Source organism: Fundulus heteroclitus, chromosome 21 (assembly GCF_011125445.2).
Source record: "Fundulus heteroclitus isolate FHET01 chromosome 21, MU-UCD_Fhet_4.1, whole genome shotgun sequence".
In the NCBI taxonomy this organism is placed as follows: Eukaryota; Metazoa; Chordata; class Actinopteri; order Cyprinodontiformes; family Fundulidae; genus Fundulus; species Fundulus heteroclitus.
Genome location: NC_046381.1, coordinates 9488085 through 9515141, shown reverse-complemented (window position 1 = coordinate 9515141; position 27057 = coordinate 9488085). Strand labels below are relative to the sequence as shown.

Here is a 27057-nt window from a genome sequence, read left to right as displayed (position 1 = left end):
ATGAACACTGATATATTTATGTATGATAAAAAAAGGGGGAATTTGTGTGAAATAGCTATTTGAATTCTCACGAATTGAATAAAGCACAATTATATGTTCATTTGACACGAGCATTGACCAAATGTTCATTATTTTCTTTATTAGGCTGCATAAGTGCTCCATTAGCACATCTTCAACATCTCAAAATACATACAAACTTTTAAATGAGCATAGTCACTATAAAAAACACCAAAAAAAAACATATATTCATCTTCACATAAAACAACATACGCCAAGTGTTTGTCCTGGGATGCATTTCACAAAGTAGGGTTAGGTTAGTAGAAATGCAGAGTATGTTCTGGGGTCAATTCCTACATACCCTGGGTTTTCTGTTTCAGAAAGCTGGGTAACTTTTACCCTGAATCAAATTATGACAAAACTTACTCTGTAACACTGGGGTTTTTCCTACTTTTTAGCTGAGATCTGCACAAGGAAATGTCAGAAATGTGTCCTTTGCTGGAGGAACCTGTAGGCGCAGGAGCGCAAATAATCCCCAAAAATCTGTTGGGAGAGGCTGATCAGATAACGAATAAATGTTTTAAAGTGCTCTGGTTACCAACAAATAGAGCAAAAATTAAGCGAAAAACACAGAAATAAAATACAATAAGCCAAAAGGGGGTGGTAATTTAATGGGAAAACATTTATGTACAACCAGAGAGAGCTACTGCCGTAGAAATTTGTAAAGTCATAGTACGTTACATCCCTCTAAATGCATGCATTAAAGGAGCTATAAGTAAGATATTGACTGTAAAATCAAGCAAAATTATTCAGATTTTTCACCTGGGATGGAAGTAACATTCCTTATAAACAATCGGTCCTCTCCGTCACCATTATCTTTCTCCTTTCAAACCTAGAGGTACGGTCCAGAAGAACTTTGGTTCAGAGTGTAGCCCGTGTGTTTACTTCCTGGTTCCTCAGCCAATCATATGAGAGTTCCCAGGGTTCCCAAAACAGAGCGCATCATTTGGTATTTTATTTTGGAAAAACAGCAACAGCCTGCAAACAATGAAGCCAGTAAGAGAAGCGGACCAGAAATAGAACAGAATACATACCTGTTCGGCTCAGTGGAGCTTCACAGCTGCAGGACTGTTGTCTAAATGGCGGGTCTCCGTGAAAGGCGTCGTGTGTGTCGTTCAGATCTGAACCACGAGGCGTCGTTATTACTTATTGTTCCTTTAAAGCTGGTTAATGCTTGACGCGTGTATGTTCCGCGCTGGATATAAGCGGTGCGGACACATTTGCAGCAAGATATGTGCGCTACGCTCAAAGCATGAAATGATGCATTTGAATCGTGAGACCCGATGTCTCTTAAAATCGCTACAGCCAACCTGAAACCTGCAACAAGACGAGCAAAGAGTGATTATGGCCATAAAACGTGGAGTCTCTACCAGTCTACCAATATGCGGAGGACGCGGGAGGGCAGAGGTGTTTATACTGAGCCTGGTTCTGCTGGAGGTTTTCCTTCCTGTTAAAGGAGAGTTTTTCTTTCCACTGTCGCTTCATGCTTGCTCAGTATGAGGCATTGCTGCAAAGCCATGGACAATGCAGACGACTCTCCCTGTGGTTCTACACTTCTTCAGGAGTGAATGCTGCTTGTCAAGACTTTGATGCAATTTACTAGGTTCCCTTATCTAGGAAATTGACCAATCTGTATAATCTGATTGAATTTGACTTTGGAAAGTGCCTTGAGATGACATGTTTCATGAATTGGCGCTATATAAATAAAACTGAATTAAAAAAAGGATCAGGGTCGTAGTATGTCACAACACCTCACAGGTGTCCTGTAAAGACGACCTGGGCAGGTTTGAGGCACTCATCTCTATAGGAAAAAAAAATTGAGTCCTTTCTAGAACAGACACTGTCCTTTGAAAGTGTGGAGGTCTGGAGAACGCTGAAGAACGTCAACATAAGGAAGGCAGTTAGGCCGGATGAGGTACCTGAGGTTCTGACAGATATTTTCAATACCTCTCTGACCCAGGCCATTGTTCCATCGTGCTTTAACACAGCCACCATCACAACAGCGTCCATTAAGGTCACAATAACCTGAATGGCAACCGTTCTGTAGGGCTATTGCCGTGTTTTTGACCCATTCTAGTTTGCTTACCGTTCAAACCTTTCTACAGAAGAGGGCTTTTCATCCGTACTTCATTTCAGTCTTCAACACCTGCAGGCGAGGAACACTTTTGTACAAATGCTGTTTGTTGATTATAGTTCAGCCTTTGATTCAATAATCCCCCAGCATTTGGTTTGCAAACCAGCTTCCCTCTGTTTCAGTACCACATCGTGCTACTGGATACTGAACTCTCTTTCTGAAAGGCTCCAGTTTGGACGTAAGAGGAACAACGGCTCCTCAGTCGTCACTGGACTGAATTTATAAAGCACGTTTCTGGTGATATTGTCCGCTCAAAGCACTTTACACCAGAGGCACGTCATCCAATTGGACTCAGATTCATACAGCGACCAATAGGCAATTTAAAAGGTGGCAGGAAGACGCTGGAATTGAACCCATAACTTTCAGATAGCAAAATGAGTACTATATCCACTAATCTACAGTCTACCCAGTATGGTGTTCAATCAGGGCCTGGATCCCAGAGACTGAAGCAAGTTTTGAGATGGATAAAGCACATCAATATTGGCTTCCCAAAGCCCCACCCTCAACCAACTCCAAACATTTGTGGACTAGGCTTAAAAATCGAGTCCGGGGGAAAGAAAACCAAAACATTTAAATAATGTAATAATTCTGAAAAGAAGAGAGGTTTATCATCTGGCCAAAATTTCGCAAGAAGGCTAGAAACAGCATGTAGTCTAGTTGCAACTTGCTACCTGACATTTATTCAAAACGGTGGCGCCGCATGTATATTGTTAAGTCTGTGTTTTGACTATTTCAGGGTGAAAGAAAATCCACGAGAAATTTAAATGTGCACACCAAATTCTTGTCTTTAAAATCAACAGATGCTCGTTGTCGTTTACATTTCCACTTTAATGAAAGATCAGTTCAATTAGATCACTAAAGGTCCATAATCTCCCCAGTGATGAGCAACATTGTATGCCAGGCTCACGGCCTTAAATACTTACTAAAGCTACACTATATTGGGAATATGACAATGTGAGCAAACATTCAAAATGCAGAAGTTGGGAGCAACTAAAACTAGCTGAGATGCACCAATCAATCAGCTTATTTCCCTCCTTGATTGGCCAGTAATGCATTGAAGCCAAGAGCTACTTCTTCTTCTTCCTTGGTCTATTAAGAAAAGCATTTACTCTGATGCCTTTTTAGAAATAAATAAATAAAAATCCGAGGTTATTTGTGTATTTTATTGCAAAAACAGGGATGATCTTATAAGAGGATTCCTATATTTTCCATACTTCAAATTTCTTTCTATTTCACCAGTTTTTACATCATACTTGACACTTGACTTAAGAACATTTAAGCTGCTTTTTTATTGTTTCCTAAATCATGAAACGACTGAATGTTAAAGTTGCCCACAGGGACTTACTGGAGTACTAAACTGTTTTCTATGATATCTTCCCCAAATAAATCAGTTCTAATTCAAAATGTATAATAATTATACTTCTGAAACAACAGATGGATTTGTCTGTAAAAAAAAAATCTGGTTCTCAAAGCTAATTGTTGTGTTAATAAATATGTGTCCTGCTTAAAACTATGATCTAAGAAGTATAGAAGCGATAACCGAACCTTTTTTTATTTTGTATTGAGTAATCATTTACCAGTAGGTTATTGGTCACTACCAAAAATAAATAAGCGTTGCACAGTTTTAAAACAGAAAAGAGAAAAAAAAGGCATAAACTGAATGGAAAAAAGAATCTAAATAATCCTTGTATATTGTTTATCATTTACGTTTCAGGTAATGGATGGAATAAGGAGTAAAGTTAGGAAAAAGTGAAATTTTGAAATGCCCATGCTGTGTTGAAAATGACAAAAATCTAATTCCATATGTCTGACGGAGAATAAAATGAAGGAACCCTGTCATAACAAAGACTCCCTCTGTTAAGGAACATGAAATGCATTTTCTTCCCCATTTGAAACAAAAAAGAAAATTTCAAAATCGGCACGTCGGACCTCAGTTTCACCCAAGAATCGGTGCATCTCTAGAAACAAGGCAATTCAGCTAAAGAAACTCCCATAATTAAAAGGGATGTGTCGCTCAAAAATAAATTAAGTTGAACTATAAAAAGCTTTATTTTGTTTAAAAGAGGCCATTTATTGTAAGTATGTGAGTACTGAATTCAAAAAGTTTAGCCCTAGTTTTTAATAATACATACGGTTCGTGCAAAAACGGCTCGTCTCTGCGGCGACATGCTTTTACAACCAAGCAGCTAACGTTCCTCTACTGTAACACCGGGTTTGAGTTTGTGGCTCCAGAGCAGATGCAGCATTGTCACAGTGGGGCCCCAGGTCTCTGGAGCAGCAGCGCAGATTTACTGTCAGGTGGAGTCCGTGGTCGTTAAGTCCACCAAATCTCACGGAGGAGTCGAGGCCAAAGGGCCTGGGAGCGTTCTGAGTAGACGAGCAGAGAAGGGTGGGGGGGCGCTGTGTTCACTCGTCCCTGATGGCGGGAAGCTGCTTCTCTATGAACCGCTTGACGTCGATCATTTCCTGCAGGAGTAGAAAGCGATGCAGAGCGTGACCCCCCCAACAGAAACGAGAGCTAGAGCTGCTGAGAGAGCACACCCACCTCCGGGCAGGCACTGTGAGGTAGGCCCCGGTACGATTTAAAGGTGATGTTGGCCGGGTTGATGAGGCTCTTCATCTTCTCCGCCGTCTGCACGCCGAAGATGAACGGGACGAGGGGGTCGGCATCCCCGTGGCACTGCAGGACATGCATGTCCTTGTTAGCGCCGCTGGCAGCCGCCTGAGAATAGAAGAGATTAGGATTGTTTTTATGATCCGATTATGACAGATTATGAGCAGGAGCGGAATATCCCTGCAGTGTACTTTCATTAAAGGGACGGTTCAGAAATAAAATGGAAAAAAAAAAAGTCCTTTACGTGTGCATTTCTAAACATTTTCTTACTAATAAAATCTTGTTTGCTAGACTCATTTTTCTTTACTAAATCCTGAAGTTGCATTTAAATAATTCCTTAAAATGTAGCGCTTCACTGCAAAAAGGGAACTAAAAGTAGGTAAAATGTTCTTGAAATTAGTATATTTTCTTTAATTTGAGCAGGTAAATAAGATTATTTGCCAATGGAATAAGATTTTTGCCCTTAAAATAGGAACAACTCATCTCCGTCATCTTATTTCAAGTGTAGGATGTCTAATTATCTTATTTTAGGGGTAAAAATACTTGTTCCATTGGCAAATAGTCTTATTTAGTTGCTCAAATCAAGGAAAATACACTAATTTCGAGAAGGTTTTACCTACTTTTATTTCCCTTTTTGCAGTGCTCTGTTTTTCCTCCTCCTCTGTTCTTACCTGAGGGAAGGATTTACGGAGGGGAAGCCAGCAGCTCAGAGCGACCACACCGGCGAGCTTCTGCTGAGTTGTCAGAGCCGTGTACAGAGACAAAGCTCCGCCCTGAGAAAAACAAAGCAACAATCAGTTGTTATGGCCAATGTGTTACATTCCTCCAGACAGACAACGAACCTCCACATGAGGGAATGAGAAACCGTGTCCAGGACTAATAGCCTCCGTTTATGGGCCGCCTGATCTACCGCCTCTCTCCTCTTGGAAATACTTTTAAAGCATAAAGCGCAAAAGGTTCAGTGTTAATTTAGGGCAGATATTTCTACAGTCGTCTGGCTTTTAACGTGGAACGTGGAAAACCCAGAGGAGTTAAAGGTGGTGGGCGGACGGACGGACAAGCCAACCAACAAAACGGACCGATAGATGGACAATAGGTGTCTTTATAGTGGATGTGCGGATGGACAAACGGACTCCTAAATGATAGATGCGTGGAAGGCTGAGTGGCTGCATGGGTGAAGGGGCAGACAGAGAGAACAACGGATCAATGGAACGACAAGCTGGCCAACGGATATTTTAGATAATGCAATTTGCAAAAAATAATAATAAAAAATAAATAACAAAATTCTCCATACTAATTCAAATTTCATACTTTTCCACATTTTTCCAGATCATCGTGGGACCCTGTGTATAGATTGCTATTCGAACACACAGACACTTTAATATATACAGCTTTAAAAAATTAAAAAAAACACTTTGGAAACACATTGAAAAAAAAGGACAAAAACAACAAGCCACACTGAAATGGAATAATAATGAAAATTGATATACATCTATTTTCTACAGATTATAAATTCTTCTTTATTGCCAAGAATCTATGTATACATTTGCTTTTGATATAAAAAAAGTATCTCACTGTTCAATATTCAATATCAATAATAAACTTTATTAAAACACTTTATTCAACATCAGTGTTTAATAGCAATGGATGCACAAGTCGATCCGTTTCTCCTTTTATCTACTCTGACCGCTGATCAGCAGGTCAAACAGTAAGAAATAAAAACTACAATTACAAAGATACTCTTTACCTGTTTGCTAAATACATAAAAACTCTAAACATTTGGGATCTGCATTAACAAGCTTTCCCAAAAAACAAAACAAAAAAAAACAGTAAGTACTAAACGTTAGGGACATACACTTTGATGCAGAAGGATATCAGACTTTCATAGAGTTTATTCTTACTAATTAAAGGCTAAATTAGTTACACACTGTCCCTTTAAAGAAATGACCTTAAATGACTCTGTAGCATTGCTCTCTGTAGGATTGCCCTCGTGATTTATATTAATATTCTGACTTAATTGATGTTCAGCCCAATTTCCAGCACCAGAGACCTTCAGAGCTTTCAGAAAAAAGACAGATTTGTGGATTGCGTACATGTGAAGAACCAACGAGTGACGTGACAAACCCTCCAAACATGGCACGCCTACCTGCGAAAACCCCCCCAGCATGATTCTGTGTGACGGTATCCCGTTCTTCACCTCTTGATCTATCAAAGCTTTAACTGCACAACGGAAGACAAAGAGAACGTTAGCGTCGGAAAACATGGGTGCAAATTTTTTATTTTAAACTATTAAACTTACTGTTCTCTGACGCTCTCTTGATACCGGCCTCATCTTCATCTGCCTCTGGACTCAGCCCGTGGATATCAAACCTAAAAATGGTAGAATAAGCATGAGCCTCACTCTAAGGCACGGACGCACCGACACAAAGATTTGGGCTTATGTCGATATACGATATTAATGTCGCTGTTATGGCAAATTACTGATATATTTCGATATAGACACAGCTCTATTGTTTTGACAGGTAGGGGAAAGAAAATGGCCACACCGCTGATGTAGATTCACTGCTTCATATAAATATCCCACAATCCTTCGCTGCATCACTATCACATACCCCCAACAACACTACACGGCCAACCCGCTCCCGAAAAACATACACAAACAGCAACTAGAAGAAATAAACATGAGTTATTAATATTGGCCCAGTTTTACTTATTCTTATACCGGTATATTTAAAAAAATAATAATAAGAGAGAGATGCCAGCGGTTCATTCAGCTGCCACTTTAAGAATCAGCTGGTAAAAAGGATGCGTGAACATATTAAAACAAAGTTGCTTTTTTTTTTTATCCCTATGAGGAACCCACTTTAGTCTTTTATGGAATATGCAGGACATTGAAATGTTGGCAGTCATTTGAAAATCTCATGCTTAAGCTATGAATCTACTTCCTCTTAAGGGAATACACAGATATTGCGGTTTTAGCAAAGCAAACCCTTCTAATTGCAGATATAAGTTGTAAAGGAGAGTTAGAATTGTCATCTCTGTAATTACTGTGTTATATATGTATATTTTGAGGTGGGCACATTTTTTTAAAAAGATAGAGAGCTATAATCTATATTTTAAAGGAGTTATAGGAGATATGTTGTAATAGTAGTTATGTTTAGTTGGATTTTATATATAGATACGTCTGCAGCAGAATCTGCAGGATTTTATTCAAGTTGTAGCTTTTCTTTGATGCTTTAAATCGTTTATTCAGAAGTAATTGCTTCATTATACTTTACGTTTTATGAAATTTTAATTCATCCAAAAAAAGTAGGGACTGAAAAAAAAACTATTTGATTCCCAAAAACTCCAAAACCGGCAGGTGTTAGCCTTATAAAATCAGGGATCAAATATTGGTCCAAAATCTGGTCAGTGCATCTCTATAACTCGGTCTACTGAAATGTGCACCTACAAATCAATCTGCCTTTTTTATAGCATTAAATAAAAACAATTACACAAATAACCATCAACAAACATCACAAAAAAACTAGAAGCCAAGTAAAAAATTATAACAAAAGCAATATCAATAATAGAATAGCATTATTATTATCAATATTAAACAAGTGGTATAAAATAAAAGTCAATCAAAATGTTATATATATATATATATATATATATATATATATATATATATATATATATATATATATATATATATAAAGAAATGTATATAATATATCTAAATTACTAAGACAAATAAATGATAAATAAAAATGTCACTATTGCCACAAATTCCCTGTAAACTTAAAACCAAGGTGGGGGAAAAAGGATTAATAAAATGATAAAAGACTCACCATGAAGGCATGGACATCCTCATGTTCAGAGAAACAGGTATTGTGGGGCTGCAGGTTTAGACATGTTTACATCAGTTAATGTGGTTTAAAGGGAAGGTGTTCTTATATCCTCTACAGACTGCCAGCACTTACGCATGAGGGCAGATGTATTTCACATGAGGTATTCTGATGCCTGCAAAAGCCTCTGCCCAGCCATGCCTGTCAAATTTAAAACAACAACAACAACGACAAACAAACCCGGCTGAAACACTGTTTGCTCACCAATCAGTCTGATAGGACACATGGAGGCTTTCACATACCCAGTATCACCAAGGCCATGCAGAAAAATCACCTAAAAAAAAGGGAGAACATACACGTGTTTAATTAAATATGAAGGTAGAGACTGACAGCTGTCAGAATTTAGCAGCTTCTGTTCTCCAACTCTTCAGAGGCATTAGCTGTGTTTATTTTTAGTTTGTTTTTATTTATTTTTGGCCGACTTTAAACAGGAATGTCTGCTCTCTGAAACGGCTCGTTAACTCACCGCCGCAGTGGCTTTCCGGGCAGCAGGCACGATGGCAGGTAAAGGCGCTGACATGTTGTTACCGCACATACAGCGCTGAGACGGCCACCAGTTAGCTCCTCTCGGCTAAATACCAACACTAAACGGTGATTTTTAGACGGTAAAACACACAGTAATTGTAGAGGATCTGTTTTTAAACAGCGGGTGGAGGTGGACGCTACCCCGCCTCCTTTTACCGACAGGGACCCTGTCCTGAACGTCTTTCTGGAAGTTGAACTCCCTGGGAATCCAAAAGGTGAGCTGCCTCTCCCGAAGCTACTAGGAGGCTGTTTTCCAGCTGAAGTCCAACTAACGGCCTGTTTTAGTCCCGCCCCCGGAGTCACCTGATTGGCTTTCAACAGATCCTCTTTGGAGATGCAAGTCAATCATTGGTTGCGGTCAAAGGACGTTAAATCCTTTGCAAAATAACACCGCCTACTACAAAATAATGGCACTGAGCACGTTTGATGGGAATATAGTATTTTATTTTGAGCTTTATTTACACGCTACTACTACTACTACTACTACTACTACTACTACTACTACTAAGAATAAATAAATAAATAAATAAATAAATAAATAAATAAATAAATAAATAAATAAATAATACATATTCAAGGGATAAATTGAGTCTGACAAAAAATATTCCTCCGAATTTGCTCACTTGTTGCGTTGCACATTAGTGGAAAAGGCTCCAAAGAAAAAAGGTACTTTCAAAAAGCCTGTAAAACTGTAAAACGATTGCAACAAAGTAAAGCAACAAAGTATTACCTTGTAAAATGATTGCATCAAAGAAAAGCTCCTCGGAATCGAACTAAGCTGGAATTTGATTTCGGAGCACGATTTATTTTTATTTTATTTTTTAAACTTGTTAGTCTAAATTGGCCTTGGTTGTGTGTTTGTACATGGTTAAGTTGCCCTGTGACGCGCAGGCAACCTGCCCTGTGTACAATCCTACTTCCCACATCCATGCAAGGATAAACAGATTATGGATAATTATAACTAAACATTTTATTTTATTTCTCTGCGTTTTTCTTTACAACGTGCATGTATTTGTTTAGTATTATTATTATTATTATTTCGTAATCGTTAAAAGGAATTTGCACATTTTCATTGACCGAACTGCTCGTGTTTCAGGGAGTTTGGCGCCCCCTCGTGACAGCCTCGTTGCATTTATCGGTTCGTATATGTCAACAACTTATTTTAAGTACTAATTAATTAGTTCTGCTGCTGCTGTTTGTTTGGCACCAGAACAACATTGTCCGAGCTGTGCTCCGCACTTTTACGCCGGGATTGAACGATGGCAAATTTAGGCTTTTATTCTGAAACATCTAACGGTCCGTCTAAAAGGAATACTTCCGCCGCCATCTTGTCACGTGACCTCCGTGTCCTTGGTTCGCTAACATCTGACATGTGAGCAGCAAAAAATATGTCTTTCACTAAAAAGACCGGCGGTAAGGCACTGGACGTTTTGCAGAATTTGCCGAGAATAACTTTAGCAAATTTACGGCCTGAACCAGGAGCAAAGAAGGCTGTAAGTGTTGTCTCCCTCCTTTATTAGTAGCTACGCTTAGCGGCTAACAGGAGCTAGCATGGCTACAGTAAATAACAGAATGACAGTGGCTGGCGTTAGGAGGGCATGAGCATGATCTGGTGCCGCTGATGTGTTGCAGGAAAGGCGGCGGGGCAGAGGGCAGCACGGTGGCAACAGGAGCGGGAGAGGTCACAAAGGAGAGCGGCAGAGGGGAACCAGACCTCGGCTGGGGTTCGAGGGAGGACAGACCCCCTTCTATTTGTTGATTCCCAAATACGGCTTCAATGAAGGCCACAGGTAATTAAGTGAGAACGACCCGTGGGTGGCTGACGGGGCCACAGAAGATACAGACTATTGTTTATCAGAAATGCATTGATTGCTAGCGAGGTGACCGCGATCTCCCGATTATTAGCTTGTCAGGTTAGCACTGCATCATCTATTTATGGTGAATGTGTTTTTTCTTTTGCAAAGGCATCATCAAAGGCCTTTAGACTTAAAGAACTTTATTTGTCATTTTGTATGCACAGAGTGCGTACAGAACGAAATTCCGTTGCATACAGCTTGTAAATTGCAGTAAAAATGTAATTGCAGTATAAGGTGCAGCAGTGACTTAAAAGTAAACAATTTAAATGTAGGCAATGCAGGAGAAGTCACAGTGTACAGGTGAGTATTTGAAAAAAAAATTTTGTATGTGCAGAATTGATTGTGCAAGGGCATTTGTGCAAGAATACAGCTTGTAATTTACAATAGATTTAAAATACAGTATAAGGTGCAGCACTGATTTAAAAGTAAAACAATTGAAATGTAAACAATGCAGGAGAAAGTCACAGTGTACAGGTGAGTATTTAAAAAAAACATTTGTATGTACAGAATTTGATTGTGCAAAGGGCATTTGTGCAAGAATGCATTTAAAAACTAAGAGTTCGGCAGCATTTGTAATGCTAGATGGAGATGCAGTGATGCAAAATGTGCAAGTATGCGAATGTTGTGCAGAGTTTATGGGTTATACGCAAGTTTTCTGTAAGTAAACTTGTCGCAGACAGTTCTTAATTAAATTTTTCATTTAGTTCAGTAAAAGAAAAACACAACCTTCCTTGGAGGAAAAAAAAGTAAAAAGAAATAACATTATGAATGAAAAGGATCAAAAGGAAGTATAAACTTGTGTTTGCCCCTGTCGGTAAACAATGAGCCTAGTTTCATTAAATGCTGTGCTTAATGATTCCTAAAGTAACAGTATTAGCTCTCATACGTACGTTTCTGTTGTTTTCCCTTCCTAGTCTGCGTCCACAGTATCCCCCGTTGACGTTGAAACGACTCCAGTATTTGATTGATCTGGGACGGGTCGACCCAACACAGCCCATAGACCTGACCCAGCTTGTCAATGCCAGAGGAGTGACCATCCAGCCTATGAAGAGGGACTATGGAGTCCAGCTTGTTGATGAGGTAGGCAGTAGCTTCATTAGTGCTCAATGACCCACATCTGCTAAAGAGGAAAGGCAAAGAAAAAACTTTATTTTCACATCGTAGGATGAACAGTGTTAGCTTTTCATCTGAATTGTTTGTTGAAAAAAAATCATGATCTTTAATGAACCAGGCTGACCACACAATAACACACATACAGTAGTGCACAATTGTAAAGTAATAGTAAAATGATGTGTTTTTCACATTTCCTTTTGAAAATAACAAACACTACAAATTCAAATAATTTGCAGTTGTAACGCCGTCTGAAGGTGGTTCTGCAAAATATTGCCCTGTGACCAAAGTATAAATTCACACCATAAATACACATGTTTCAGATTTTAGATCGTAAAAAGCTTGCATCAATTTCTTTCCAATTGACAATTATGTGCTAGTTTATGTTGGTATGTGACGTACCGTATTTTTCGGATTTAAAGTCGTATCACTCAAAAAATGTGTCATAAAGAGGGAAAAAACATATATAAGTCACACCTGTTTATTTAGCAATTTCTTTCACGAAATCCAAGACTAAAATCTGACCTTTAATCTGGTAAACCAGTTTATTAAATTACACAGCTGCATCAGAAAACAGCTGAATAACGTGGAACATACCTGGGAGGATGAATGGGATAATTTAGCAACTCCAAGCAGCAAAGTTTTGTCAAAATTACACCAAAATTAGACAGTGAGCGTAGTGGTGCTACGTGCTAAGCTAACAGTACGACGTGGATGTTTCAGAGCAACATAAAGCTCAGGTGTATCAACAAAGTTAAAAAAAACCCGGACTATAGAGTTGTAAGCTAGCGCTAGCTGTTATTAGCTTCACAGACAGCCTAACAACAGGGTTCTGTTTCATCTGGGCCCTTCGAGCTGCACCACACAACGCTCTGCAGAATAGTGACGTTTGTCGAGTATCGGTGACGTAGATTAATGCGACCTAGCCGTACAGACACAAGTCGCATATGCAAAGATCAGATACGTATCGGAATTAGGACCACATATCCAAGTGGCCTGGGTTGTGTTTGAAAAAATTCGATCTTTGTTGTTAAGACTGTCATGAAAAGATCAGATCCATATGGGCAAAAAAAAAAATCCGAATTTGGTCACTTCACGCTGCAGTGTGAACGTAGCCTTATTGTCCGAAAAATGAGGTGAATTCTCAATAAATTACAGTTAGATTTGTGTTTGATATACTTGATTCGTGACACAAAATGTGAATAGGATGCAAATACTTTTTGGATTTTAAGCTAAACCATATCATTGATTATAATATTTTCAGCTAGATCTTTATAAAGCAGATCCAGATTTTGGTAGATCTGCTTCAAAGTTGGGCATTTTAAACAGAAAAACACCACAAAGTGATGCAAAGAAGAAAATGTCAAAAAATAAAAAGTCATAGACAGTTCTGCATCTGATTAGGCAACATATAGGCATCTGAAAACCCTTTTAAATGTGCATAAAAATTGCCTAATTGTAGGTTTTCAATAGATTCATTATGATTCACCTTCCAGCAGCAGGTGGCGCCACATGATGGTGTTGCGGCTAATTCTTGTTGACTTCTGATTTGCGCAGTTCTTTAGTTTAAATGTATTTTTTCCTTCTCTCAGGGGTCTGACATTTTTGCAGCAAAAATCAACATTGAGGTTCAGAGAGCGTCTGAGGGAGCCATAGCTGCTATCGAACGAAACGGAGGCGTCATCACCACCAGCTTCTATGATCCCATAAGTCTCGGTAAACTGAATATTATTATGCCACTAATTTATCACAGTATTTATTGATAAAAGGCTGGTGAATCTTTATTGATTTTGTTTTTACAGGAATTCTTATCAAACCCGTCCCGTTCTTCATGCGGGGGCAGCCGATCCCGAGGCGGATGCTGCCGCGGGAGGACATGGTTCCGTATTACATGAGTGCTGAAAACCGAGGTTACTTAGCAGATCCGGAAGAAATCCAGCAGGCCCGCCTGGCCCTGGCGCAGAAGTACGGCTACGTGCTGCCAGATATTTCAAAGGATGAACTTTGTCACATGCTGGCCATGAGGAAGGATGTTCGACAGATCTTCTTTGGCCTGTCTCCAGGCTGGGTCGTTAACATGCCGGAGAAGAAGATCCTGAAACCAACTGACGAGAAACTGCTGCAATATTACTCCTCATAGGTGCTAACTTGGTACACATGTCCTTTTATATGTCCAAATTAAACCTAATCTTGAAAGTTATGTTGATTCCATCTAGAGTTTTTTGTTTGTTTGTTTAAATCTCGTGGCTCTGAACGCGCTGTCGTCTCGGCAAAAACTGCATGATGGAAGGAACTGTAACAGGTGAGGGGGAAATAAGGAAAATAAGATAACTCAAAGAATGAAAACAGGAAACAGATGCCTGGTGATGTGTGTTACTTGTGAAATGGCTTTGCATAGGGCCCCTAGAAGGGGGGGGGGGGGGGGGGTTTGAAATTAGTCATATGCAGCTGTATCCTGGAGTGGACGTTCAAAAGATCCATCTGCCCCCTCTAAACCCAACTCCCACCCCCCGTGTGATTGGAATACAATCACAGGCAAACACCACTGTAACACATCAGATCCCAGCAAAGACGTTTTATTCAGTTAGCCAAGTGTGGGCTCTTCGGCGTATTGTTTTTTTTTTTTTTCTGATTTGTTTATGATTAATGCTGACAGGTTGCCTCATACCTGCTATATTTTAATTGTTTACTGCTTTAGAACACTAGGAACTCTTGTATGCGAAGTTTCCACGAGGTGGAAATGTCAAACTATAAATAACTTGGTATTTTACCCAGATTGTGTGAAGAGTTTTATCAAAGGAAGCACACAGCGCCCTGCAAAACTATCTCTTAAATCTTTGTACATTGCAGCCAGAAATCGAATAGTTTTAAATCACGGTTTACACGATCGGCCGACACAAACGAGCGCACAATTCTCATGCATGGTTTTCTACAAATATGAAAAGAAAAGAAAAAAGCACTGGTTTTATTCAGCCCTGATGCCACAAAACATAATAAAGTGCAACCAACTACCATCAGTAGGAGCATCTGTGCTCCTCAGATCTACAGGAGTTATGGAAGAGTGGTAAAAAAAAAAAAGTGATTGACTAAAGAAAGTAGTAATAGTTGTGGTTTGACTTAAGTCATGTAGGGACACAGCTAACGTGGAAAAAGGTTCTGGATCAGAATAGACCAAATATGAGTTTATTTTGGTCTACATGCAAAGCAAATTAATTGGTAATGATGAAAAACAACAATGTGATCACCTCTGGTGAAACGTGCTGCAGGCATCATTTTCTTCAGCAGGAATCGAGAACTTAGAGTTGATTATTTTTATTAATTTTTTTTTACTTTTTTTTGGGGGGGGGGGGTACTGGATAATCCTCTATCTAATAAAACCTGTTAGTAGCTGCAAAAGACTTGAGATTTAGAAAGGAGGTTCCCCCTTACAGCGGGACAACGACCCTAGAAACAGCCAGAGCTGTGATGTAATCAGTTTAGATTAAAGCATATTTATGTGATTGAATGGCCCAGTCAACGTCTAGAAGAAAAGCAAATTAAAAACCTCTGGCAAGACTTGAAAATATGAAGCTCATAGGTGCTTTACATGACATCTGACTGAGCTTGAAATACTCTTAAGAAAACTGGGAAAAGAAATAAACCCAAGATATGAAAAAGTTGTTTTGCGAGGCACCACATTTCCATGTGTGAAAGCAAAGCATTTTATTTCTTCTACATGCCTGTGGTTTTTTTTTTTTGTTGAGGAAAAATTAAGGTATGTTCACCCAAAGTGAATTACATGACATTAGGCAGTTTGTGTTATGGGAAATGGTAAATATCAGACCCCCTGAGTCAAAGGTCTCACTTTGATGACTCTGCTTGTGGTTCCCTGAGTGTTTTCCTGAGTCCAAACTATCCAATAAGCTTCACAGGTCGAGGATAAACACACACACACAGCGGGCCCCGCCAGGAAAAACCAGCCCAAATCCTTACAGCATAATACTTTAAATAAATCACGCCACAGGAAAGAAACAGCACAATCATTGTTTATGGCAGAGCCGCGGCGCTTATCTTCAAAGCAGCAGATCCTTTTGAATTTCTATCAAGTCTCAGACGAGCAGCAGCAGCAGCAGCAGAAAGAGAGGAGTGACTGAGGCGCAAACATCAATCCTGAGGGTTTACAAAAAAACAAGGGGAGAAATGGATTCTATTAATTCACTTTGGCCACAATGGATTTGTTGGCCTCTTTCAGGTGTGTGCTCCAAATAATCTAATGTCTGAGTCTAACCAATTCACACATTTTTAATTACACATGCAGCAGAAGCAGCAGCAGCAGCAGCAGCAGGGCCAGACTGCTGCCACGAACGAGCCATTTAGGACAGATTGTCTCACAAGTCTGAGACCAGTTTCGGTTAATAATTAGGGCTAATCACAGCTAAATGTGATGCTGTTGGGTTGGTGCTTAGGTAGTGAATCATGAGAACTGGGAACGTTAACCCACCACCGGGGCTCAATCAGTGCGTGGACAATAAAACACTCCAAAGACCTCCTCATTTCACCAGATAAAGAGTCTTATCAGAGCTGAATGCGGTTCCTAATTTACAAAGAATAGGGCTGTTTCTGGGGCACGAGTGGAGCTTTGAACTGATTACAGCTTGAGGTGGAAAGGAGCTAGACTGATGATTGATGGCTGGGTGCAAGCATGAATTACAATTCTGAGGTGACTTAACCCAAAAATACACACTGTTTCTGGATAATGTATTATTAGTACACGAGTGCGATTTACATGCTGATTTTTGAAAGACAACCTGCAACGCCAGCCACCTCAGTCACTTTAAAGTCCTGAAAGAGAAATTTAAAAAAAAAAACACCTTTTAAGCAGCTTTCCTATTCTAAGTCTTATTGCCCCACTCAATTTAAAATATCACCTTTTTCTATTTTTCCCTGTTAATGATGTCTGCTGTTCTTGTTTTTTATGTTGTATTTTGATTATTTTCATCCCCTCTACTGCCTGTTGGAAAATGTTGAATACGCATGCAAAAGAATGAAAAAGTATTGAAAGTTTTAAACTAAGCAGTAACATGAATGTTAATAAAGATGTTTTGATCAAATACTTCTCCAAAAGTACCATTAACCAAACTTTTTTTGTTCATTTTCACAACAAAGTTTTGATTGATCATTTCAGCCATCTGTATTTGAGATTTTGAGACTGATTTAGAACTTAAATATATCAATAGCATTTGAAACTTGTTTTTTTATGGAGCATATAGTTCAGATCAAGTCAAACAACTGAACATTTACTGTTCATTCCCAGTATGTTTGTTTGTAATTAAAGATCAGAAGTAGTCCAAAAAGAGAGTGAAAACATTTTTAATTTCCTCCTGAAAATGTGTAGGTACCATGACACATGTCTGAGTTGCACACAATCCTTTAATTTTAAACATGCATTTACAGGCTTGTTTTTTGTCTTAACCTTGCAGTTTATCAGTATAAAAGATCAGTAATGTGAAAATATAACGAGGTTAAGAATGAGATTCACATTTATTGATATAGCTAATCTAAAACTTACATGCTCAGATAAGTAAATACCTATAATGCATGATTAATAAGGATGCATTCTCAAAACTGTAGTCATTATTGAACAGAATCAAGTTTCAAGGATGCAGAGGAGCCTTAATCACACTGAAGCATCTGTTGGATCCTCCTTGGCAGGAACAGGAACCTGTTAAAACAAAAACAAAAAGAGAACAAGACAAAGAATGTTACAGAAATAGTAATACACTTATTAAAATTGTTCTACATAGATGGCACGTAAACCATTTCTCTGAGCAGCTATTGCTGAACTTTTCATAGGCAACAGTGGCTTCAGTTTTAAAAGGCTACCTTTGCCGCCACATATTTTGTTTTTGTTTTTGTTTTTTTATATTTTGTGGAACCAGTAGCATTTATTTGCAGTAATCAGACAGGAAATGAGAGAAGGCCTCCTCCCATGAGTAGCGCTAGCAAGTTTGACAGCATTAGCGTTTCTTAGTTAATAAACTATTTAAAGTTGGTTGGATACAACATTTAGAAATTTATCAAGGCTAAACAAGGGTTAAACAAGGTTACATGCTAAACTATTTCCTGAAAACACAGCTAGGATGTGCTTTTTAGCAGCAAACAACTGCCTCAGGGATAGCAAGTTTAACTTTAGCATTAGCTAGGTCGCTAATCTAGCTAAACCTGTTTACAAACTTAGATCTTCCTCTGATGGAAAAAGTCTTATGAGAGTTTTTGACTTTTAAAAAGTTTGTATATTTTCATTACAGCCGGCTGAGCCTCTGTGAATACTTTCCTGTGAAAGTATTTGCTCCCCTACAAGTATTTTGTTTCAATATCAAAGTTAGCCGTAGTAAATTCAAAAAGCAGTTTTAGAATGAGGATTTAATTTATCAAAGGTATTAGGTTAAGAGCATAATAATTTTTTTCACTTAACACAGTGTTGGTATGGATAGTTTTGTTTATCTAACAAATCCTCTTTTTAACAAGTTTAATGATCTGAGACAAAATTTGTTTGAAGATCTGGATATCATGAAAGACAACAGAGAAAAGCTATTAGTTGACTGAACCAACTTGTTAAAATCAATTCTAATAAAAATATTCAGGAAATATTTTATTTAAACTCTATCTTCAGAATCAAATGTACTTTACAAAAATGTTAGATAATTTTTGTAATTTAACCTTCCAAAATGTCCTTTTTCTACTTTTTTGGTGTAGCTTTTGGTTTTTTTCCCCCTGTTCTTATGCACAACTGATGCATGGACTTTGCCCTACCTGGTAACAGGCCTGATTCCGACCTGATTCTGAAACCAACCTGCATCTTATCTCTGCTCAGGGGTGGGGAACATCATTGTATTCTGCTAATGAGGCCCCTTTAAGCCTGTCTGAACCAGGGGGGCATGTAATCCTCTCAGTGGGCCTGACGTTCAGGGCTGGGCTGGGCCGGGCCAGGCCGGGCCGGGCAGGGTGCTGTTTACACAGGGGCGTGTGGAGGCTCACACTCACCCCCGTGGTTCTCCGTTAACTCTGCTGAATCTGCTCAAACATCTGATTAGGAGAGCAGAGGTTGCGTAGAATGGAATGTATCCTGATGCTGGCCCGCTGAGTCCATACAATACAGCACAAAACAACGCATTCCCCACGCTGCGAAGATCATAGTTACCTGAGACAACACTATCATATCCTCTTCACACCTTCATGAAACAATGCAGCGCCTTTAAATGACTCACTGTCATGGGACGGAGCTGGAATACAGAGCTTCGTTATCGAGAGTTCCCCACATCCTTCTCCTTCAAACGGGTCCTCAACATGGAAGATCTTGCCAGCTGTGTTACACTCTTTGCTTTAAAAAGATGCTGGAATAAAAGTTTTCAGCTGAATTTGTTGCATCTTCTTTGGAAATGAAACCACAAATCTCTCCCAGCTAAATCTGCGACGATGCTCCCAAAAAAATTTGAAAAAATAAATCCAAAGCAAGTTGCTCCCTTCATGCGGCTGCAGCACGAACGCTCACCTCCACCTGTGGCCAGCCTGAACATCACTGATCGCAAAGTGAAGACGGAGAGGAGCGTCCCATTTATGGGTTTTGTCCGACACAATAGCACATTGTGAATAGAACAATCCCCATTCAGAAAGCACAGTGCCCATTGAGCACGAGCAATCTGCTTGTTTGAGTATGTGACAATGCTCTGATACCTGATTTGCAACCTGATGATTGGGTTTTATTAAAGGGCAAGCTAAATGAAGTATGTGTTAAAATGTGCTTAAGACAAATAAAGGCCTGATTAAATGTTCAAAATGCAGATCCACACACTCACGTGGCTTATAGTCAAAAAACCATGCTTCTCAAATTCTGCTAAAGGTGAATGAGCTATAGAGCCAGCCAGCCCAAACAACCCAAGAAGGTGAGTAGATCAATCACGTTGATCTTTGCTCCAAGCAGGCATTGGTAAACGGGAACTACAGTGGGGAATACTTCAGGGACCTCCCAGTAGTAATAGTAGCAAACAACATTAGTAGTGTTTACTTCTAGAAAATTAACTTGGGTCCTGAAACCGAATCTCGAGCAGATTTCAATTGGGGGCCCGCTTTCAACTCACAAAGTTAAACACACATCTTCAAAACAGAAATGTTATGGCTTACACAATCAAGAGGAAGACCGCCGAACTTCACAGTGAACCGCCACAGACATCGATACCCACCAAAAGAGAACAGGTTAATTGCTGAAGAAGATGGCTCCTCTGAGTGTTACATGCAATTATGTTATCCATCCATCCATCCATTTTCCAACACATCTATCCTTATTGGGGTCGCAAGGGGTGCAGGTGCCTATCTCCAGCTAAAGGCAGGGTACACCCTGGACAGGTCGCCAGTCTGTCGCAAGGCAACACAGAGACAGACAGGACAAACAACCATTCACGCACACACTCACACCTAAGGAGAATTAACCTAACAGTCAGGTTTTTGGACTGTGGAGAACCCATGCATGCACAGGGAGCACATGCAAACTCCATGCAGAAAGACCCAGGGCAAAGGTAGAACTCGAACCCAAGGTTGCTGCAAGGCAACAACGCTACCCAGGCCCGTATTAAGACAACGTGGTGCCCCTGGGCACTATACCTCAAAGCAGCCCCCCCCCCCCCCTTACCCATGCTGTCCTTCGGTCAAAAACATCAGACATAATCAAGGGGATTTCTGTAATGCAATTTACTATTTACTAACTTACACAACTACATGTAGGCATATGAGCAGTGAGCAATATTCAAATATCTAATTTTAAAATGTTGAAATCAAAAAAATCTTGATTTATTTATCATTTAATATTATTGTGACATCTGTGTTCACAAAACGAATAATGCATGTTCTTTCAACAATTTCGAGTAAATAATATAACAATTTATGAAAAATATATTTTTAAAGCATGTGTCATGTGGTGCCCCCCCATGGTTGGAGCCCCTGGGCACTGGCCCACTGGCCCTTATGCATAATCCGGGCCTGGCGCTACCCACTGCACCGCTGTGCAGCCCACAATTATAGTGATGGAAGGTTCAGAGAGAGGAAAAAAAACGTGGTAGAGAATAATAGAACGTATTATTTAACTTTACTGCTGGACTTGGCACCTCCCCATACTGTCAACAGACTAAATACCTTTTGTGACCAGGGCATCACTGTGCTTGATTGACTTGCAAAGTCAGTTGACCCAAGCTTAGAGAATCTGAGTATTACCAAAGGAGAAGAGAAGCAGACCCAACAATGCAGAGGAGATGAAGGCCGCTGTTAATAAGGTTCCTACCACCTCAGCAGAGCAGCAGGCTGATCACTTCCATGCCATGTCGCACTGATGCAGTAAGGAGCGCCAAGTATGGCGTGCATATACTGTACAGTACATGGACATGCTTTCCAGAAGACATTTCTTTATTAAAAATCCTTTTTTTTTGCCATCCTAAGCAATCCACTATTTTTCTAAAACGGATATTTTGGGTTTCAATTAGCTTGAAGTCATAAATCATCCAAATTAACAAACATAAATATTTAAAATATGACCCTGTGTGTGTAATGATGAGTATTACTTTTACGTTCCATGAAAGGCCAAGGGGGAAGAGTCGCAAAGGTCTCTTGTAACTCGGACCGGCCCTGGATCGGGGATTGACTGCCTTCATGTAGGTGCTTGTAAAAGGCAACATTCAGCTCAGTCCCTCTTCTCCAAAAAAAAAAATACAGAAGAACTACATCAAGTAAACAATGAGCATTTGGCCGCATCTGGGCAAGGCTGTACTTGCTGTAAAAACTTTGAGAATCCAGGCTATAATATTTATTCAAACCCATGTAAGGCCGAGAGTGGGCCGAAACTCTGCGTTATTGTATTCATGCTGGGTCGTACAAGCTAATTGGTTAAATCCATTAGCGCTTGTTCTAACTGCGCATTGGAGTGTGCGTCATGTTCAACACTCCGGATGTGGATTCAGCGTTTAATTCTTAACGAGCTGCAACGCAACAAGCAATTACGCACTAGACAGCCGCTGTAGTTAAATGAATGGGGCTTAACAGTCTAGGTATTTAATTACAGCCGCTAAATCGGCTTTTTATGCAGGTCTAAAACGACATGTGAGCCATTTATGGGATTTCTGCAACATGCATATTCCGAGAGAAAACGCTGTTGATTGCTTTTAATTAGTCCGTGTCTATTAGCTCTTTGCTCTGATCGCTAATGTAGAGGAGACGTTTTGGAGTTTTAAAAGGCCTCTGCAGGATCAAAGCTGTATGCAGGTGCGTGGATTGCGGATTTGACGCTGATCCTGCCGGACGTTTTTGGTTTCGCGGCGAAAAGTGACAGGGAAATGCATTTGCAGCATTCTCAAACCGCAGATTACATCTTTCTTTAGTATACATTCATCATACATAAATATATAATTGTGAACAAATAAACAAAAAAATAAAAACGATCAAACGGCGTGTCAAATATGCATCTCCTTCCCAAACCAGAAATGGTGCAAAATTCACGATTATCAATCGATGTTCTGCCTCCTTTTGTGTGGTTACAAAGATTTTTAACTTTACAGATTAAAGACGAAGTGGCAATGATGTTTTTCTTAATGTTACTTTATGATTACATGTTATTTTTTGCAAAACAAAGCGCACGTTTTCAATTTAAAAAAAAATTGTGACAATGAAACCAAAAGTTATTCTTGGGCAAAAATATTATATATATATATATATATATATATATATATATATATATATATATATATATATATATATATATATATATATATATATATATATAAATATTTTTTTACCTAATAATATTACCATAATGAGTATAATAGGTCAGAAACGATCAAAACTGTATAGAGTGTGCCACTTTCTTTACATGTAGATGGCAAACAAGTGAACGCAAAACATAAATAAATAAAACACACTAATAATAATGAAATAAAATGTAACGAAATGTTAAAATTTGAAAGGAATCCTCCAGCTCTTTGCAGGCTTAAACTCAAGATGTGATGAGATTCCTCTTTTCTGACAAAGTTACTTTTGTGTTTTTGTTTTGAGCTAATCACCCTCCTTTTTGTACAGGCCTGTTATCTCTCTTTTTCGTTCTTGTACGTGAAGTAAATATTTGTGCGCTTTAATCTCGCAACAAACACGCCTTGATCATGCTCTTCTTCTCTTTTTTTTATGCCGGTCCTGTAAAATGTACTTTGACGATGGCCGATAAGAGCTGAGAGGCTCAATGTAATTAGTAACCCGCTCTACGTGCTGGAAAAAAAAAATAACTTTGATGTTTCCCTTCCCCACCTTTTACAGGTCCTATTGATTCCGTTTCTGTGCAGAGGGTAAAGGGGCGACGCGCCTTTAATGAGTGAATCAGGGGAAACGAATATTGCCAAAGTCTGTTTTAATTGACATAGTTAAAAGTCTAACCGAAAAATAAGGCAATTTGGTTGATCACATTATTGTTTTTTCTGGTTGTAAAATTAGAAAAACGATAAACATGCATCATGTAGGCTATATATGGCTTAATTTGGCGTGAATTTATGCGCTTCCATCAGCGTCGACGTGTTAGATGTTACGTTTATTACATTCCCAAGACCCCCATGGGAAAATTTTTAAGGGATCATTGAATGGGGTGTGATGGGTCCCATCTATACAACCTGAGAGTTCACACCTTAAATCCACTCCTCCCCGGATTCCCATTGGCGGAGCGGCCTCTTATATCCCGTCACTCGTCATCACCGGGAGGGTGACAGCGGCCTGCGAGCGGAGCACAAAAACATCAACACAAAACCATGCGTTTCAGCCAAAAGGCCCTCGGTTTCCAGCCATGCGCAAACCCGCTGGAGAGCGAAGGCGGAGAGCCGATGAGCGACGTGCGCTCCCCCAGTTCGGGGCCCTCCAGTCCCCTGTCTATCCACTCGGAGTCCAGCTGCGCCAGTCCGGAGCCAAAGTCGGCCCCGGCGCAGCAGAGGGTCAGGAGGCCGCTGAACGCCTTCATCATCTGGACCAAAGAGGAGCGCAGGCGGCTGGCGCAGCTCAACCCAGACCTGGAGAACACGGATCTCAGCAAAATACTTGGTAATTATGTCGTTTTAATATTTTTTTAAATAATTATTAAAGGGATTAGATCCCTTTAATAATTATTTAATTATTAAATAATTAAAAAACAGCACCTCCATAAGTGAACTAAATGGGGCCCCTCAGAGACCTTGGGGCCCCAAAAGAGATTAAATCACAAGAAATTAACAAATGTGCTAGTTGTATACATATGAAGGTCCATCCAGATAAATGAGAATATTATTTATTTTTATTCAATTGAAAAGGGACATATTTCGAGTGGTTATTTTAATTGTGAAAGTAAAATTATCACAGTTTATGAAAATCTAAAATTTTGTTTCTCCATAAATTAGAAATTTTGAATGAGACAAAAATATTTTTTTTATACAGAAATGTTAAATTGATTGTCTGCACAGTGATGAAATTCTGTATCCACACATGTCAATAGAAAGTTAAGTGGAAGGAAGACATTTGGTAGAAAAGGGTGCACAAGCTAAACTCTTTCTAGTGGCCTTATGCAATAGGCCTTTTCCTATTTCTTAATACTGAACTTTCAGATTTACTTAACTTCTCTATTCTTCCTTTTCACATTGAAGTCATTCAGTTGTGGCCTTTATAAAGTAAAACCACAATGCTTTACTTTGAATTTCTTGTTAATTTACCGCTACGTCCCCTGTTCTGAGGAGCTTCTGAGAGCAACTTGTCTCCAAACGGGCCATTTCCGTAGCACGCTGGAGGACGGTGTAATGAACAACCGAACATGTTGACTTATCCACTTGTACCTTTGGCACCCTTCAACCTGGATTAAAAACTCGCTTTGAGAAATAAAAATTGAGGATTCACAACCTTTTTTTTTTATTTTCCACTTTATTGGGGTACCAGGCCTGCAGGTAGCCTAAAACAGTAAGCAAGCCTATTAATACCCTTTCTTCTGCCAGCTTTGTTCTTAAACAATTCTTTAAGAAAGGGTTTGCAGTTGCATCTGTCACTTGTGCTCCTTTTTCTGGTAAAAAGTTTTCTTCCATGAAATTTCCCAAGTTGGGGCTTAACCTCCTTGTGGGCGATGCCACTGCAGTCTTTCTCATGATTGTGTGTGTAGGCCATAATACGGCCACACCGTAACATTCTTTATTGTTCTTATTTCATTGATTGATTTACAGAGAAACTGAATTTTGGGTGTTCATTAACTGTAAGATGTAATGTCTTACTTTGCATGTAATAAATCTATGAGTTTAACTTCATGAATTGGAAGTGGGGCTAAAAAGGAAACTCTGTTCAGGGCCTTTAACCGTCCTGGTCCGACTCTGGTTTAAACTTTAGTTCAGTCTTCACTTTAACTGGACCTGTAAAAGTTATTCACCACGATCTCTTCTTGCAGGAAAAACATGGAAGGCTATGCCCCTGGCCGAGAAACGGCCTTACATGCAGGAGGCCGAGCGCCTGAGGGTCCAGCACACCATCGATTATCCCAACTACAAGTACAGGCCCCGTCGGAGGAAGCAGCTGAAGAAGAGCCCCAAGCCGCAGTCTGCCGAAGCCTCTCCGCTCTGCAGCCCCGGCTTCAGCATCCCCTACAACCTCACCTATCTGCTCCAGAACCACCAGCAGCAGGCCTTCCAGAACCCACCTGCCTTCCCACAATCCTCGCTGCACTGTAACAGATACATAAACCCTGCGGTGCACGACTCTGACGCAGCCGCGGCGGCGAACAGTTTCTCAAGCAGCGCCGCTGTGTGCCCGTACCCTCCTGCCTGCCAGGCACAGCCTCAGGCGTACTTCGGCTCCCAGCACGGACACCTGCAGCATGGTTTGCCCTCTTCCGCAGGTCCTCCCATGGACCAGAGGGAGTCCAGGGCCTACGGGCTCCAGCAGGGGCCCCCCTTGGACGTTTACTTGGAGCAGGTTCAGCTGGACACGTTGTACGACTTGGACCGCAGCGAGTTTGAACAGTACCTGGGTCCAAAACACCAGGGCTCGGAGCCGGCTGAACAGAGCTGCTACAGAGGACGCTCCGTGTAGGAAACGCTGCTCAGTATGGTGTATTTATTTAAACTGTCTCAGTGGACTTCATTATTTTGGATAGATATTAAATGCTGATTGGGTGTACATGTTTGTTGAAACCTCTCGTGTTCCTATATGATGACTCCGTTGTCTTCTCGTGTTAAAATGATAAAATAAAGTCCCAATAAATAACTGTAAGTCACCTTATTGTCATTGTGTTAATGTGCTAAAACAGTGAAGACGTTCAAAAATGTTAAACGAGTATCTAAAGTGTGCAACAAGTGTCAAAATCGCTTTTTTCATGTGCTAACTTTAAAATTTATCCAAAACTACATTTCCCACAGTGCAACTTGACAACAGCTTTTTGATGAAGGCATGCATTTGATTTTTGTTTTACTTTATGTTGCTTGGTCAATATGCAGCTATTCTTAGGATGATAAAATCACTTTTATTAATTTCTAATTGTTTTTAATTTAATTTAGCAAAAACTCTTCCTCAGAAAGCAACAAAGAGATCCAAAAGTGCAATCTTAAGACCGTAATAGTCACAATAAGCAATGCTTACATTCATTTATACTCATTGAAAATCTTGACTGCTGTGGTCACAAAATTTTCAAAGCAATATGCATTTTATTAGTCGTTTATATATTACATTTGTGTATTATAACTGAACAGGTATGTTGCTAATCAAAGATGTACGCTGGTGTGTAACCACTGATGCAAAAACAGATATGCAATATGTACAAATAACAAATACCTTTTTTTTATTAATTGCTTAGCAGTGAAGCACAATATTAAA

At 39.7% G+C, this 27057-nt stretch overlaps 3 protein-coding genes across 3 annotated transcripts; 2 read left to right on the top strand and 1 right to left on the bottom strand.

Annotated features, from left to right (window-relative positions):
- Window positions 1-3003: 3003 nt before the first annotated feature.
- Window positions 3004-9492, bottom strand: lypla1 (lysophospholipase 1). Its single transcript, XM_036125394.1, has 9 exons — window positions 9162-9492; window positions 8938-8969; window positions 8771-8836; window positions 8639-8686; window positions 7105-7175; window positions 6952-7025; window positions 5477-5578; window positions 4737-4913; window positions 3004-4657 (listed from the first exon to the last, which is right to left on the bottom strand). The coding sequence occupies exons 1-9, from the start codon at window positions 9228-9230 to the stop codon at window positions 4598-4600; spliced, it is 699 nt and encodes a 232-aa protein (XP_035981287.1). The 5' UTR covers window positions 9231-9492; the 3' UTR covers window positions 3004-4597.
- Window positions 9493-10529: 1037 nt separating this feature from the next.
- mrpl15 (mitochondrial ribosomal protein L15) lies at window positions 10530-14386 on the top strand. Its single transcript, XM_036125542.1, has 5 exons — window positions 10530-10713; window positions 10853-11010; window positions 11991-12156; window positions 13779-13902; window positions 13989-14386. The coding sequence occupies exons 1-5, from the start codon at window positions 10609-10611 to the stop codon at window positions 14324-14326; spliced, it is 891 nt and encodes a 296-aa protein (XP_035981435.1). The 5' UTR covers window positions 10530-10608; the 3' UTR covers window positions 14327-14386.
- A 9573-nt stretch (window positions 14387-23959) lies between these two features.
- Window positions 23960-26465, top strand: sox32 (SRY-box transcription factor 32). Its single transcript, XM_012853119.3, has 2 exons — window positions 23960-24279; window positions 25637-26465. The coding sequence occupies exons 1-2, from the start codon at window positions 23994-23996 to the stop codon at window positions 26275-26277; spliced, it is 927 nt and encodes a 308-aa protein (XP_012708573.3). The 5' UTR covers window positions 23960-23993; the 3' UTR covers window positions 26278-26465.
- Window positions 26466-27057: the final 592 nt, after the last annotated feature.